The sequence below is a fragment of the Saccoglossus kowalevskii genome, chromosome 11 (assembly GCF_978046115.1).
Source record: "Saccoglossus kowalevskii chromosome 11, keSacKowa6.1, whole genome shotgun sequence".
NCBI classification, from domain to species: Eukaryota; Metazoa; Hemichordata; class Enteropneusta; family Harrimaniidae; genus Saccoglossus; species Saccoglossus kowalevskii.
In genome coordinates, this window is record NC_140651.1 from 8,246,190 (window position 1) to 8,258,909 (window position 12,720).

Consider the following 12,720-nt stretch of genomic DNA (forward strand, 5'->3'; position numbering starts at 1 on the left):
GGAAAGATGAATCTGCCAACACAATACAGTGAATTGTACTGCGTGTGGTTTGTCGTTCATATATTGTATGCGTATTGAGAGACTCTCATAACGAATCAAATGGAAGATCCCTTTAAATTGCCGAAATGCAAATCACATGGGTCAGTGTTTTCCACGTTGGAACCTTAATCGTAATCTGAAAACGGCACAGACGGTGCCACAACGTCATCAAATCGCCATTTTGGGACTTCACAATTGTGTTTAACCAGGTATTTGAGGAGGTCTAGTGAATAAAAAGATGATTTCCATGGGCAAAGGTGGACGTCGGTTAGACGGAGGTGTGTGGCTACGAGGGGCTGTCGCCGTTATACTATTTGTGGTTGTCATCGCCCTGATAGTACATTTCACAAGTAGTTCGTCAGAGGGCCCTGGAGGCGCGGCTGCGGCACAGCTACAAGACCCAAAAGTTACAGCGAAAAACTACGTTTTTATTGATTTGGGAGCTGGAAATGGAGACACGTTACGTTCTTTTTATGGGAAGATGGGCGGCGAAACGAGCTCTAGTCACACACAGTTTCCTTACGACTACGAACCAGAGGAATGGCGAGTCTACGCGTTTGAAGCCAATCCCAAATACAGCGCTGATTTAGAAGCACTGCAGAAGGAATACGATTTCGACCTATACGACGAAACAGCTGTCTGGACGACGGAAAGGGGGGCTAAATTCTACAAGGACACGAGCAGCAGAAAGGGATACTACGTAAGGCCGGCAGCGGGGGAAGTAGTTGGCACGGAGACGGATGATTACGTTGTGCTCAAAAGCGTCTCTTTTACGAGATGGATGCGGACCCACGTACGACAAGGTGATTTCGCCGTGGTCAAAATGAACCTGGGAGGAGCGGAATACGACGTGTTAAAAGCTCTAATTGACGACAAGTCTTTCTGTCTCATAGACCAGTTGTACGTTTTCTACCATGAGGACAGAGTATCGGGAAACGATGATTTAGTTCATTCACTACCAGCTCTAATTCGCCAGAAATCTCTAGGTATATTCTGTCAAGTACAAATATTGTATGAAACGGGTATAAGTACGGATGAATGAAGAACACAGTGATGTACCTTTAAAACAAGTGGTGTTATAGCTTGAAAAAATTGCCTCATGGTGTAGGGTTAGGTGTGATTACGCTGAAACTATCAAAACTGAATTATACTAGAAGTTTGTATATACACTATAATCTCGCTATAATGAACACTGTTACAATGAATATCCGGATATAATGAACATATTGCATGTCAAATGTATTATTTGCTTCATGATGGTGAACACTTCACTTTAAAAAAAAATGTTCTTTATAATGAGGTTGTAGTACATTAGTGCGTATTTAATTGGGTAAGATGGCGGCGATGAGATACTGGCAATGAACTTTGTTAAATATTCATCAGAACCAGTATACATGCAGACGTTTATAATAATGGTTTGCGGTCGCACAACTAGACTGAATATACATAGTATATTGCTATATTTAGTATGTAAACGTTAGTAACTCGAATACCTGCAATCAGTGAACAAGGACTACCAAGTCATGTGACATCACGGAAATGCGTCTGGTTGTTGCATCGGGGATATAGGGACTGTGATCGGCCGGGGTCTATACCACAAGACATATTGTTTGCCAGTGACAATAATTGTAAACTCGTGGTGGACGCTAACATCATAAACACAGCGGGATAAATACTTGGTTAATCAACGTACTGGTAAACATGTATTACTTGTCAGTGCGCGACTCGAACTTGTGCTAACGTACGACACCAACTCGCCTAGCTACAGCTGAGAAACGCCATCTAACAACTTACTCAGCAGATATGTCTTTAGCTCCGTCATAAAACTATGTGTTTTGTGTTACTATGTTTAATTTTGAAATGGGACATTGGATATGATTTATTGAAGCGGAACCACATCAACAACACCCGCGTTAACGTTAGTCGTATCTTCGTTAATTACGATATTCTGCTGTTACGCGTCACAGTCTTTGTAAATTATCAATTCGACCGCTTCGCTTGGAACTCAGTTCGGGAATAATTTCAATACAATTTCCCTGAGACTGTGAGATCTAAGCGTGACGTGATTTACAATGTGTTGGCATTTCATAGTCATACAGAGATTAGTTGCCATGAGTACAGCTGCCACGTCCCTGACATGAGGAAAATTATAATATTAAGAATGGTGTAATGCGTACAATTAAATTTATACGGCAGACTGTGGCATATGCATGTGTAATATGAATTCCATTAACTTAAAAATTACTTTTAGATTTAAAACGCCATAGTAAATGGCGGATTCATTGCATTGTTATGGCTTGGTTTTTTTTTTTATTTTATTTTAATTTTGACGATACTTGGCCGCTGACCAGTTTTTCAACTTGATATTTGTATCATTATTTTCTTTATATTTACTGACCTGGTGGCATTTTGGTACAAGTTCAGACTCAACTTTTGGGTTATTTATTGTAACTTTCTTTAGTATCACATATGATGTTCATATGAGAATACAAAAGATATGGGATTCTGGGTAATACGAATAAACCATTTCAATTGGTAATGTTTTTCTCGTGTTTTTTTCTAAGAATGTATCTCATTGTGCCGATATTTATACCATTACACGGATATATTATAATTAATATAGGAACACTCATCGTAGTATGGTTTCAGCTTAACACTAAAGATTAGCATAAGTGGATTATTTTATTCTTAAATATTGTTCAGTTAGTTTAGCTGAAAGGCTTAGAGAGTTCGTATTATTCTATATAGTTATTTTGCTTGTTTGTATGTGTTTCATAACATTTCAGTACATATATGCTCTACCAATGGCGGTGGCGATCATCACGAGTGTTTCCAGTTACGTACTGTGATTTTTTTGGGCAAAGTTACAGTAATGTTGTTATTCGAGTATTTCACCATTTTTTAGTTCGTTCAACGCTGAAATTGTGCTCCAAATAATAATCTTCGCAAGTAAATATCTGTCGCTTATGAGGATTGTTCTTCAAACACCGGAGCCTGCAAGTTACTGACGTACTCTGACTGATTAATATTGGTAACGCGCACAAAAAAACGAAAGAATTTACATCAATATCTGATCAAGACTAGATTCACGAAAAAGTATCAAATTACAATTGTCACTGGTTTGACGAATCTGGATTACGCTGGTATTTGATGTTACAGTATATTTCCGCGACGCCAAGTTCACGGGTTGTACTACAATCATCATGTTTCAAAACAGAGAACAATAACGTCATGTTTACTAATCATATCAGTGTTTTTATTTAATGCGACTCATAATTCAATAGCACAATCGTGGTAATGGTTTCAATGTAACGTAATTTATTGCAGGAGTACGACATCAACTTGAACCATTTTGTCAATTCCAATTCGTACTTGTTATATAGAATTACTAAAATAGTCGTTTGGTGAACATTTAGATACTGCGAGCCGTTAGTTTCACGGCGTGAACCAGCACCCAAGTCTCTGACATTCACACGGAATCAACATTTGCTGTGGTAGTAAACAGAACACGTATCTGTAAAAATTACGTAACATATATGGTACGTGTGGATAGACTAAATCGCCAGATTTGTACTAAGCAAGGCACCGTATTGAATTATGTATATGCATTATTGATAGATATGCATTATGGATACCGACACTAAAACTGTTAAATATTTATCACACAGACAAAAACAATATATAAAAAATATTAAAACTTGGCTTCGAGGCGAATCTATTTCTACCTTTATTATCCAATGTGATTTTTGCCACGATTATCATTTTTGTATACGTTTTGTTCTCTATTCGTACCTCCACCACGGTTAGTAACCGTGCCTCCACGTTTGTTTTTTAGTAATCGTCCGCATGACAGATGGGGGCAACACATGGAAGTACTGGGTTAATCAGACAACTCTGTGCAGCGGTTATGATTAATTATATTATGATAATACTGAAATCAGCATCGATTACGTAATTATGAAAAAAGTGTAATTAAAACACAGCATTTATAAAAACAATCCAATTATGAGTATGTATCAAAAACCTCAAATAGTGTTTATCTTTTAAAAATTGAAGTATGTCATTTATGTAGAGGTATTTTTTTTCACAGGCGACAACTTTCTGTATATAATTAGATAGCCACGCCTTATCCGAGTCAACAATCGACTTTAGAGCGAGGTTAAAAATTGTACTTATTTCGATTTTTAGCTGAATGGCTATACCGTGTTTAAAACATAGCTTAAGACAACTTATTTTTGTAACTGGAAACCAGACTGAAACGCGTAGATATCAGTAGCTACACTGCTAACACGGGATCCTATCAACGTTTGTTTTAACTCGAATCTATAACCCCGACCTAGCCCCGAAATCTTAATCTGTCCCCGTGGCAAAATTTTGAAGGGACCGAGCGAGTTTACAGAGTTGTGAGCTATTAAGCATACTGATAAAGCTACTTATACAGCTATTCATTTTAGTTAGAGACTGATCACAAATTACATGAATGGCCGGTGTCACGATTTTGGGGGTATGGTCATAGTACTAGCATTAGGGGAGGGTATAATTAATGATTATACACAGCCAAATATGGAACGATTACAACATTATACACAACAACAACGGCGTTGACACTCTAAATGACATTTGTAGGTTTATTTGCGTCTTAGAAGTTTTATGTCTCGTACTTGATAGCATAAATATGCACAAATTATATCCTAAACGATATTCAGTTTATCCGTATTTATAGATTTTATTTGCTAATGCCCGACCCTTTGAATCGTACTCGTATATGTTGCATTCGCCCTTGTTTCGAATATCATAAATAACCAATACACGTTCGTATTAATTACATATTGTGAGCTTGAATTAAAAGTTTCGAATGGTTGGATGGGCCACGGAGGATATGAATTCTTATTCGCATGGTTCCGATGCGCCCCAGCTGTTACAGTACGTGAGATAAAAATCTAGTATGCACTGAGTTTGAATTGAAAATTAATTTTCATTTTTTGTGTTTTAGTTTTAATAGAAATCATTAAAACAAACACTGTATCATCTGTGGGGAGGGGGTCATCATTTTCCTGCATTATTCAGATGAGAGGACCATATCTCGTGCAAATGTTTGTAGAAGGTTACATGTTTCTGTGTAGCTATGCGACTTTCGAAAATCAGTCATTTAGGTGTCTGGCTTAGACAGGTTTTTCTTTAAATGAAAATGATATCTAACACTATTGGTTGATTATACATAATAATTAACGCATGTGACGTCACCGAGATGATCAGGAAAGCTATCACAACTTAGAGACCACTGTTTCCATATAAACTGAGGTAGAATAACCCCAAGTATTTGTATTTATTGACCCTTTAAATGTAACTAATTTGTAGTTCTTTTGCATTTTCTGCATTTTTACTGGCAGCTGCGTCTACGAGTTCCAAGTTTACACGAATTTCCGTACACTCTACTACGTCTACCCCACCCACACATGTGTGGATTAATTTAATAGAATGGTTTGACCTTTCACATAATGCTATATTTGATTCACTTTGACACTTCGTATAAATTCTCGGGAAATCCAATTAAACCCGCAACAAACATACTCAGAGTCTATTTGGTCTTGTCATCTGAAAACAATAAATAATTGTTGGAGTGGAGTGGAGTGGAGTGGAGTGGAATGATGTGGAATGGAATGACGTTGTCGGTATACGTACTAGTAGCGTTGCTTCGATACTAGATGAAGATAATCTTATATTATTGTCGTATTTTGAATGAACAAACAATAAAAATGCAGATAAATCCACTATTGCTACCCACGTCGTTCAGTACTCTCAGGCTTCCTAAACATGGATACTGAGTAAAAAATACAAAATAAATACTTATTCGCATAAGTCAGGGCAATTACACAATTTCCAGTTACAAGTATTTATTTCAACCATTTATTTAATAAATTCCACGGATATATTATATGCATCGATTTGATTTCTATATCTGGCATTAATATGGTACCCAGGCAACGATACGAACAGCTGCGTTTTCACCTCATTGGGTTTTATGATAAAAGCAAACCGCTTGGATACGAACTTAAAAAACACATTCGGGTTTCATTTGCCGAAATGTGCGACATCCTGGAATATACATTCAGTGTAATTGGGAATAACAATATTATTTTCAGACTTCTTAATAATCGGCAATACACATACCATCTATTCGTCAGGCGGAATCCAGCGGCGTATTAATCTGACACTGGGACCCTTAGCGCATCATTAGTAAATTTAACGCCCCAGCGTTGAAACTGAAATCCAAACACGTAGGAGGAAACATTCACACAACACACACACACGAAAAAAAAAATAATGTCACCACTTCCGTATTCCTTCTGTCGGTGATATTTACAGGCATTTTTTTTACCCATTGATTGAAGAACAACATCATCTAGTAAGATGATACTCACCTAGATGATATACAGAAGCTCACAGACTTCCCGCGAGGCTCCGTTACACTATTTGGTGTATTTATGAAACGGAGACCCTGGGTAAGCACAATCTAGCCGACACACGGCGCGCCGTCAACTTCGCTGCAATGGAAACAATACAACGTTTGGCCCGTTCACTTCGGAGTGCCAGGACCGTGGATCTCCCAGAAGGTACGTAGAAAGCGAAATTGTGTGTAGTAGTGTTGGGGCGTCATGTGTGTAAATTTAAATTCAGATCATAATGCACATAACATGTACAAAATACAATATTTTTGTTTCAGGTACTATTGACAATCGTATATAATTTAAAAGTGAACGGGAAACCTGGAGTGTTGATACTACCCGGTAGTATTGAGGGGTTGATACAGTCCAAATCTATTCAAAATCTTACACGACTTTGAAAGCCAGAAACAATTGGTTTACTTTCTAATATACGAACAGTCTCTACCAAAGTAAAAACCAATATGACATGCATTGGTTTATGAAAAATAGTAGGAGGTACCCCAGTCTCAGCAAATTATTAATTGGTTGTACGATCCCGTTGGCGGTACAATCATGCTAGGTATTAAATCGTTGTGGGTGTTTTTTGATTAAATCATAGACCCTCTTTTTAGAGGGTCTATGATTAAATCCTCTTGATGCATACAGCCATCATGCCATACAATCTTTCTATTCATATTCCTAGATTCCACTGCAGCATCATTTGTCTTGATGCCTATGGTGATTGCCAATCAACACAGGTAAGAAAACTTGCAATCTGGTTTGCATTAATTTACATGCAATTTTGCATATTATTTATTAATTTGTATTTGCTCCAGAAAGTAGATTGGTAAAATAAATCTGAGGTGGCACAGTTGCTGCATGATTATGATGCAACTTGTCAGAGAATTGACTGTTGGTTATAAAGTGAAGTGTAAGGTGTAGTACTGGGGTAGTTTTAGTTATGGTACAACATTTTTAGCTCCACTGTCGACTTTGTCAAGCGGAGCTTATCATATGATTGATTGTCCGTCGACGTCCAGATGTCAATGTTTTACTTTTTCGACTTCTTCTTGAAAACTACAAGTCTGAATGCTTTGATACTTGGTGTATATTTACCTTGGGTAGGCCTCTCTTAGATTTGTTCATTTCATGATGATATCTTCATGATGATATCAAATTCTCTAATTTTGATGAATATTTTTGTAATTTTTGATAAAAAGTGATATTTTTGACTTCTTGTTGAAAACCGCAAGTCCAATTGCTTTGATATTACATATATAGGTACTACATATGAACCTATATCAGATTTGTTCATTTTGTGATGATATCTTTAAGTCCAATTGCTTTGATATTATTGAATAAAGAATTCTCTATCTGTTTTTTCATTCAAAACCTTCATTTACCATGTTTAATGTTCGAAAACCTTGATATGAAGGAATGCATTTATACATAGCAGGTAATCATTTGTTTTCAAAGACTTCATGTAACAAACTAATTGCTAAACCTTGTCAAAATGATCAAACCCACAATTCATGGGATATACTCAATGTATAAATGGGATACATTAGGGTACCTAATACAACACAAAGAATTTAGATAATTGGTGAATCATTACACTGACTAAGGTATGATAATAATTCTCAGAGAAATTCAAAATCACAAATGTTGATACTTTAGTTTATTATAACAGAACAGTTTGTTGTTTTGATATTTACATAATAGATATATAGTTTATGCAGATACATTTATTTTGATATTTCAGATCTGTTGCTGAGTTGCTGGCCAATTCCAATTTTGATGTGAACTTTCCATTTGGAAGAGCACAGCGTAATTTACTACACATAGCTGCAAAGTAAGTAGTTGTTAATAATCTATAGAACCATCATGTATTACATAATAATGAGATACTTATTATTTTGATAGAAATAAAAACAGCCAATATTGTTCACTTTATTGAATACTGAAAACTGCTTGATTTTTGTGAAACCAACTTTCAAATTTGTTTTAACAGTGATTTTATAGGAAAATCGTGAACAATTCTTGTAGTTAAAATTTAACAGTTTCAGTATATTGAGATATATTGCACTACACTACTAAAGGGCATCTGTGAGTAATATGCCAATGCCATGCTATGTATATAATTAGATAGACACGCCTTATCCGAGTCAACAATCGACTTTAGAGCGAGGTTAAAAAATTGTACTCATTTCGATTTTTAGCTGAATGGCTATACCGTGTTTAAAACATAGCTTAGGACAACTTATTTTTGTAACTGGAAACCAGACTGAAACGCGTCGATATCAGTAGCTACACTGCTAACACGGAAATCTATCAACGTTTGTTTTAACTCGAATCTATAACCCCGACCTAGCCTCGAAATTTTAATCTGTCCCCGTGGCAAAATTTTGAAGGGACCGAGCGAGTTTACAGAGTTGTGAGCTATTAAGCATACTGATAAAGCTACTTATATAGCTATTCATTTTAGTTAGAGACTGATCACAAATTACATGAATGGCCGGTGTCACGGTTTTGGGGGTATGGTCATAGTACTAGCATTAGGGGAGGGTATAATTACTGACTATACACAGCCAAATATGGAACGGTTACAACATTATACACAACAACAACGGCGTTGACACTCTAAATGACATTTGTAGGTTTATTTGTGTCTTAGAAGTTTTATGTCTCGTACTTGATAGCATAAATATGCACAAATTACATTGCATCATTGCATTACATTTTTTTTTGCATTTCAATAACAATAGGCATATTTTGACAGTGGTTTTGAATGTCATTAATTTTTTATATGCTATTTTCGTAACTGTGGTCTATTGCAAATATATGTATCATGTGTCTTCCATGTGCATCATTTGTTTACCAATCAGAATAATGCATTTGAACAATTTGAATCATGATCAACATTAGTCTCATTTAACTTGCCAGCTAACATGTTTGTCGGAGTAATTTCTGAATCATTTATCTGTGAAGCATTGTAATTGAAACATGCAATATTTGTTAATCGCTTTATTCATTACGTTTTATACAAGTTCAATAATACTGTATTCTGACTTATACATTGTTGCAAAATACGGATTCTGAAGTGAGACGACGACATGAATGCGAACGTGGTAGAAACCACCGCAGTGTGTTCTTTTGTTTCAATTTTTATATTCATCCAATTAGAAGTTTTCCCACTAATTTTCTTACACGGTCAAGAGTTTATCGATGTATATCAAGGGCATACTGCCAATTCTGTATCATTCTTACAATTTGTGTTATATCGTTGATATCCAGTTGTAAGTCTCCGGATTGCCAGCGGGTTTTCTGTTAGTGAATAAATTCTGAGTTTTACATTTAAGTCGTTCTTCTGTGGTGATTGGTGCTGATTGTGTAGCAGATAATTTTGCATACTACATTTCGTTACATTTCCATATCCGCATGTATCGTCCCCCACAATGTTTGCATGTGTTTCAGTATTCAAATTTGCATGGTTTAGGGACATGTGCATCATAGATTGAGATGGGAACAGATATTCTACAGCATGGCCAATGAACTTTAATTTTTAATTCCAGCCCATAATTATACTTAAGATGTATGTAGAACGATTAGAATAATATCAAATTAACTAAAATTATGTTAATATTTATTTTAGTTGTGGTTCCTATGAATGCATGAGTATTCTGTTAAAGAAGGGAGGTGATGTCAATTACCAGGATATGTCTGGCTGTACTGCATTACACCTTGCAGCCAGAAATGGGTAAGTCTTTTATTGCATTCAAATTAATAGACTATCTTCATTCACAGCGAGATCCCGCTTTGTATGTGAAATCAAACGAAAAAAAAGGGACAAACAAAGTTATGTCGTAATGACATTAAAATTTAAATTCAAAATTAAATCATTTGATTTTTCTAGCAGACATTCACTTCACACCTTTCACGCAATACACAAGATCTTGCAGTGAGCGGAAAATCAGTTATGTTATGGAAAGTTATGGAAAGGATATTCCAACCATTCTCCAATCACTATAAAACTCAAAATATCTCACCTGACCAGCCTTGTGTCTCATCTGATCATGATCAAGGTTGCATATCAATTCAGTTGGTGTATGCTTCATCTAACCAACTATCTATGTACATGTGTGTGAGCATTCACTCAAGTCATATCACATTCATTTATTCATTGATAGGCAGAAGAAATGTATCGCCAAACTCTTGGAATACAAAGCTGATGTCAATATCAGAAACAACGAAGGCCTGACTACAGTGAGTTGCATTTCAATTTGTTTTATGTTGAGCTGTCTTCAAATTAAAGTATGAACTCCTTGGTCTGATTGTCATATTGATTTCTTCATTTTGACAAAATTGAAATATAGATAGAATATGATCAATAAATACCGGTAGGCATAATTGTGCAAAATTGAAACAGTGTGTATTCTGTGGTGTATTAATAAATTCTTGGCTGACATACTGTGCAACTGAAACCAGTTAATAGTTTTAAATTTTACTAATACTTCCCATGGAAGTCAAGTTGAACACAATGCATTATGTCAACCAGTCCCTATAAATTATGAGGTTTATCTATTTCATGGTGTTTTGTTATTATGATTCTCTATCAGTTGGTTCAGTTCAACCCAGTACACTTTCCAATCCAGTCCACTGTCCAATTCGTAGTCCACTGTCCAATCCACAGTCCACTGTCCAATCCGCAGTCCACTGTCCAATCCGCAGTCCACTGTCCAATCCGCAGTCCACTGTCCAATCCACAGTCCACTGTCCAATCCGCAGCCCACTGTCCAATTCGCAATCAACTGTCCATCCCGCAGTCCACTGTCCAATTCGCAGTCCACTGCCCATTCAGCAGTCAACGGTCCGTCCGGCAGTCCACTGATCAATCCGCAGTCCACTGTCTAATCTGCAGTCCACTGTCCAATCCACAGTCCACAGTTCAATCTGCAGTCTACTCACCAATCCTCAGTCCACTGTCCAATTCGCAGTCCACTGTCCAATTCGCAGTCCACTGTCCAATCTGCAGTCCACTGTCCAATCTGCAGTCCACTGTCCATTCAGCAGTCAACAGTCCATCTCGAAGTCCACTGTCCGTCCTGCAGTACACTGATCAATCTGCAGTCCACTGTCCAATCCACAGTTCACTGTCCATTCCGAAGTCCACTGTACAATCCGCAGTCCACTGTCCAATCCACAGTCCACTGCTCAATCGGCAGTCCAGTGTCCAATCCGCAGTCCACTGTCCAATCCACAGTCCACTGTCCAATCCGCAGTCCACTGTCCAATCCACAGTCCACTGTTCAGTCCACTGTCCAATCCGCAGTCCACTGTCCAATCCACAGTCCACTGTTCAATCCGCAGTCCACTGTCCAATCCGCAGTCCACTGTCCAATTCGCAGTCCACTGTCCAATCTGCAGTCCACTGTCCAATCTGCAGTCCACTGTCCAATCCGCAGTCCACTGTCCAATCCGCAGTCCACTGTCCAATCCACAGTCCACTGTTCAATCGGCAGTCCACTCACTGTCCAATCCGCAGTCCACTGTCCAATCCACAGTCCACTGTTCAATCCGCAGTCCACTCACTGTCCAATCTGCAGTCCACTGTCCAATCTGCAGTCCACTGTCCAATCCGCAGTCCACTGTCCAATCCGCAGTCCACTGTCCAATTCGCAGTCCACTGTCCAATCTGCAGTCCACTGTCTATTCAGCAGTCAACTGTCTGTCCAGCAGTCCACGGTTCAATCCACAGTCCACTCACCAAGCCTCAGTCCACTGTCCTATCCGCAGTCCACTGTCCAATCTGCAGTCCACTGTCCAATCCACAGTCCACTGTCCATTCTGCAGTCAACTGTCCATCTCACAGTCCACTGTTCAATCCGCAGTCCAGTCCTGTCAGCATAACTTTGAAACATGTACCAGATAATCAAAATAATTATTAATATGTATCATATCAATTTTAATCATTTAAAATATAATTTTTTTTTTTTTCAGATTCACTGGTTAGCTGTTAATGGAAGAACTGAATTGCTTCATGATTTACTTCAGCATGTTACTGATGTTGATGTGGAGGTAAAGATTTTTTGGTTCCATAAGTTGATTGGCCAAAAGCAGTCATGTGATATCTCTCTGACAGTCATGTGATTGATGTGATTGATTTTTCAGTAGTAAAGTATTAATATTTTTCTTGTGTCTAGGATGGCCAAGGACAGACGGCTTTACATGTGGCATGTCAAAATGGACATAAAAGTGT

General features: G+C 37.5%; 2 protein-coding genes across 2 annotated transcripts in view; both read left to right on the forward strand.

The window, feature by feature from the left end:
* Nucleotides 1-277: 277 nt before the first annotated feature.
* On the forward strand, nucleotides 278-1,081 carry LOC102803962 (uncharacterized). Its single transcript, XM_006815319.1, has one exon. It carries the CDS (start codon nucleotides 278-280, stop codon nucleotides 1,079-1,081), a length of 804 nt encoding a protein of 267 aa, XP_006815382.1.
* A 5,143-nt stretch (nucleotides 1,082-6,224) lies between these two features.
* Nucleotides 6,225-12,720, forward strand: part of LOC102804084 (E3 ubiquitin-protein ligase HACE1-like) — a 42,059-nt gene continuing 35,563 nt past the window's right edge. The window contains exons 1-7 of the mRNA XM_085505712.1: nucleotides 6,225-6,653; nucleotides 7,168-7,222; nucleotides 8,227-8,316; nucleotides 10,117-10,221; nucleotides 10,652-10,727; nucleotides 12,462-12,539; nucleotides 12,665-12,718. Coding sequence (XP_085361838.1) covers nucleotides 6,590-6,653; nucleotides 7,168-7,222; nucleotides 8,227-8,316; nucleotides 10,117-10,221; nucleotides 10,652-10,727; nucleotides 12,462-12,539; nucleotides 12,665-12,718 — 522 coding nt within the window. The 5' untranslated portion in view covers nucleotides 6,225-6,589. The remainder of the gene's footprint in view (nucleotides 6,654-7,167; nucleotides 7,223-8,226; nucleotides 8,317-10,116; nucleotides 10,222-10,651; nucleotides 10,728-12,461; nucleotides 12,540-12,664; nucleotides 12,719-12,720) is intronic.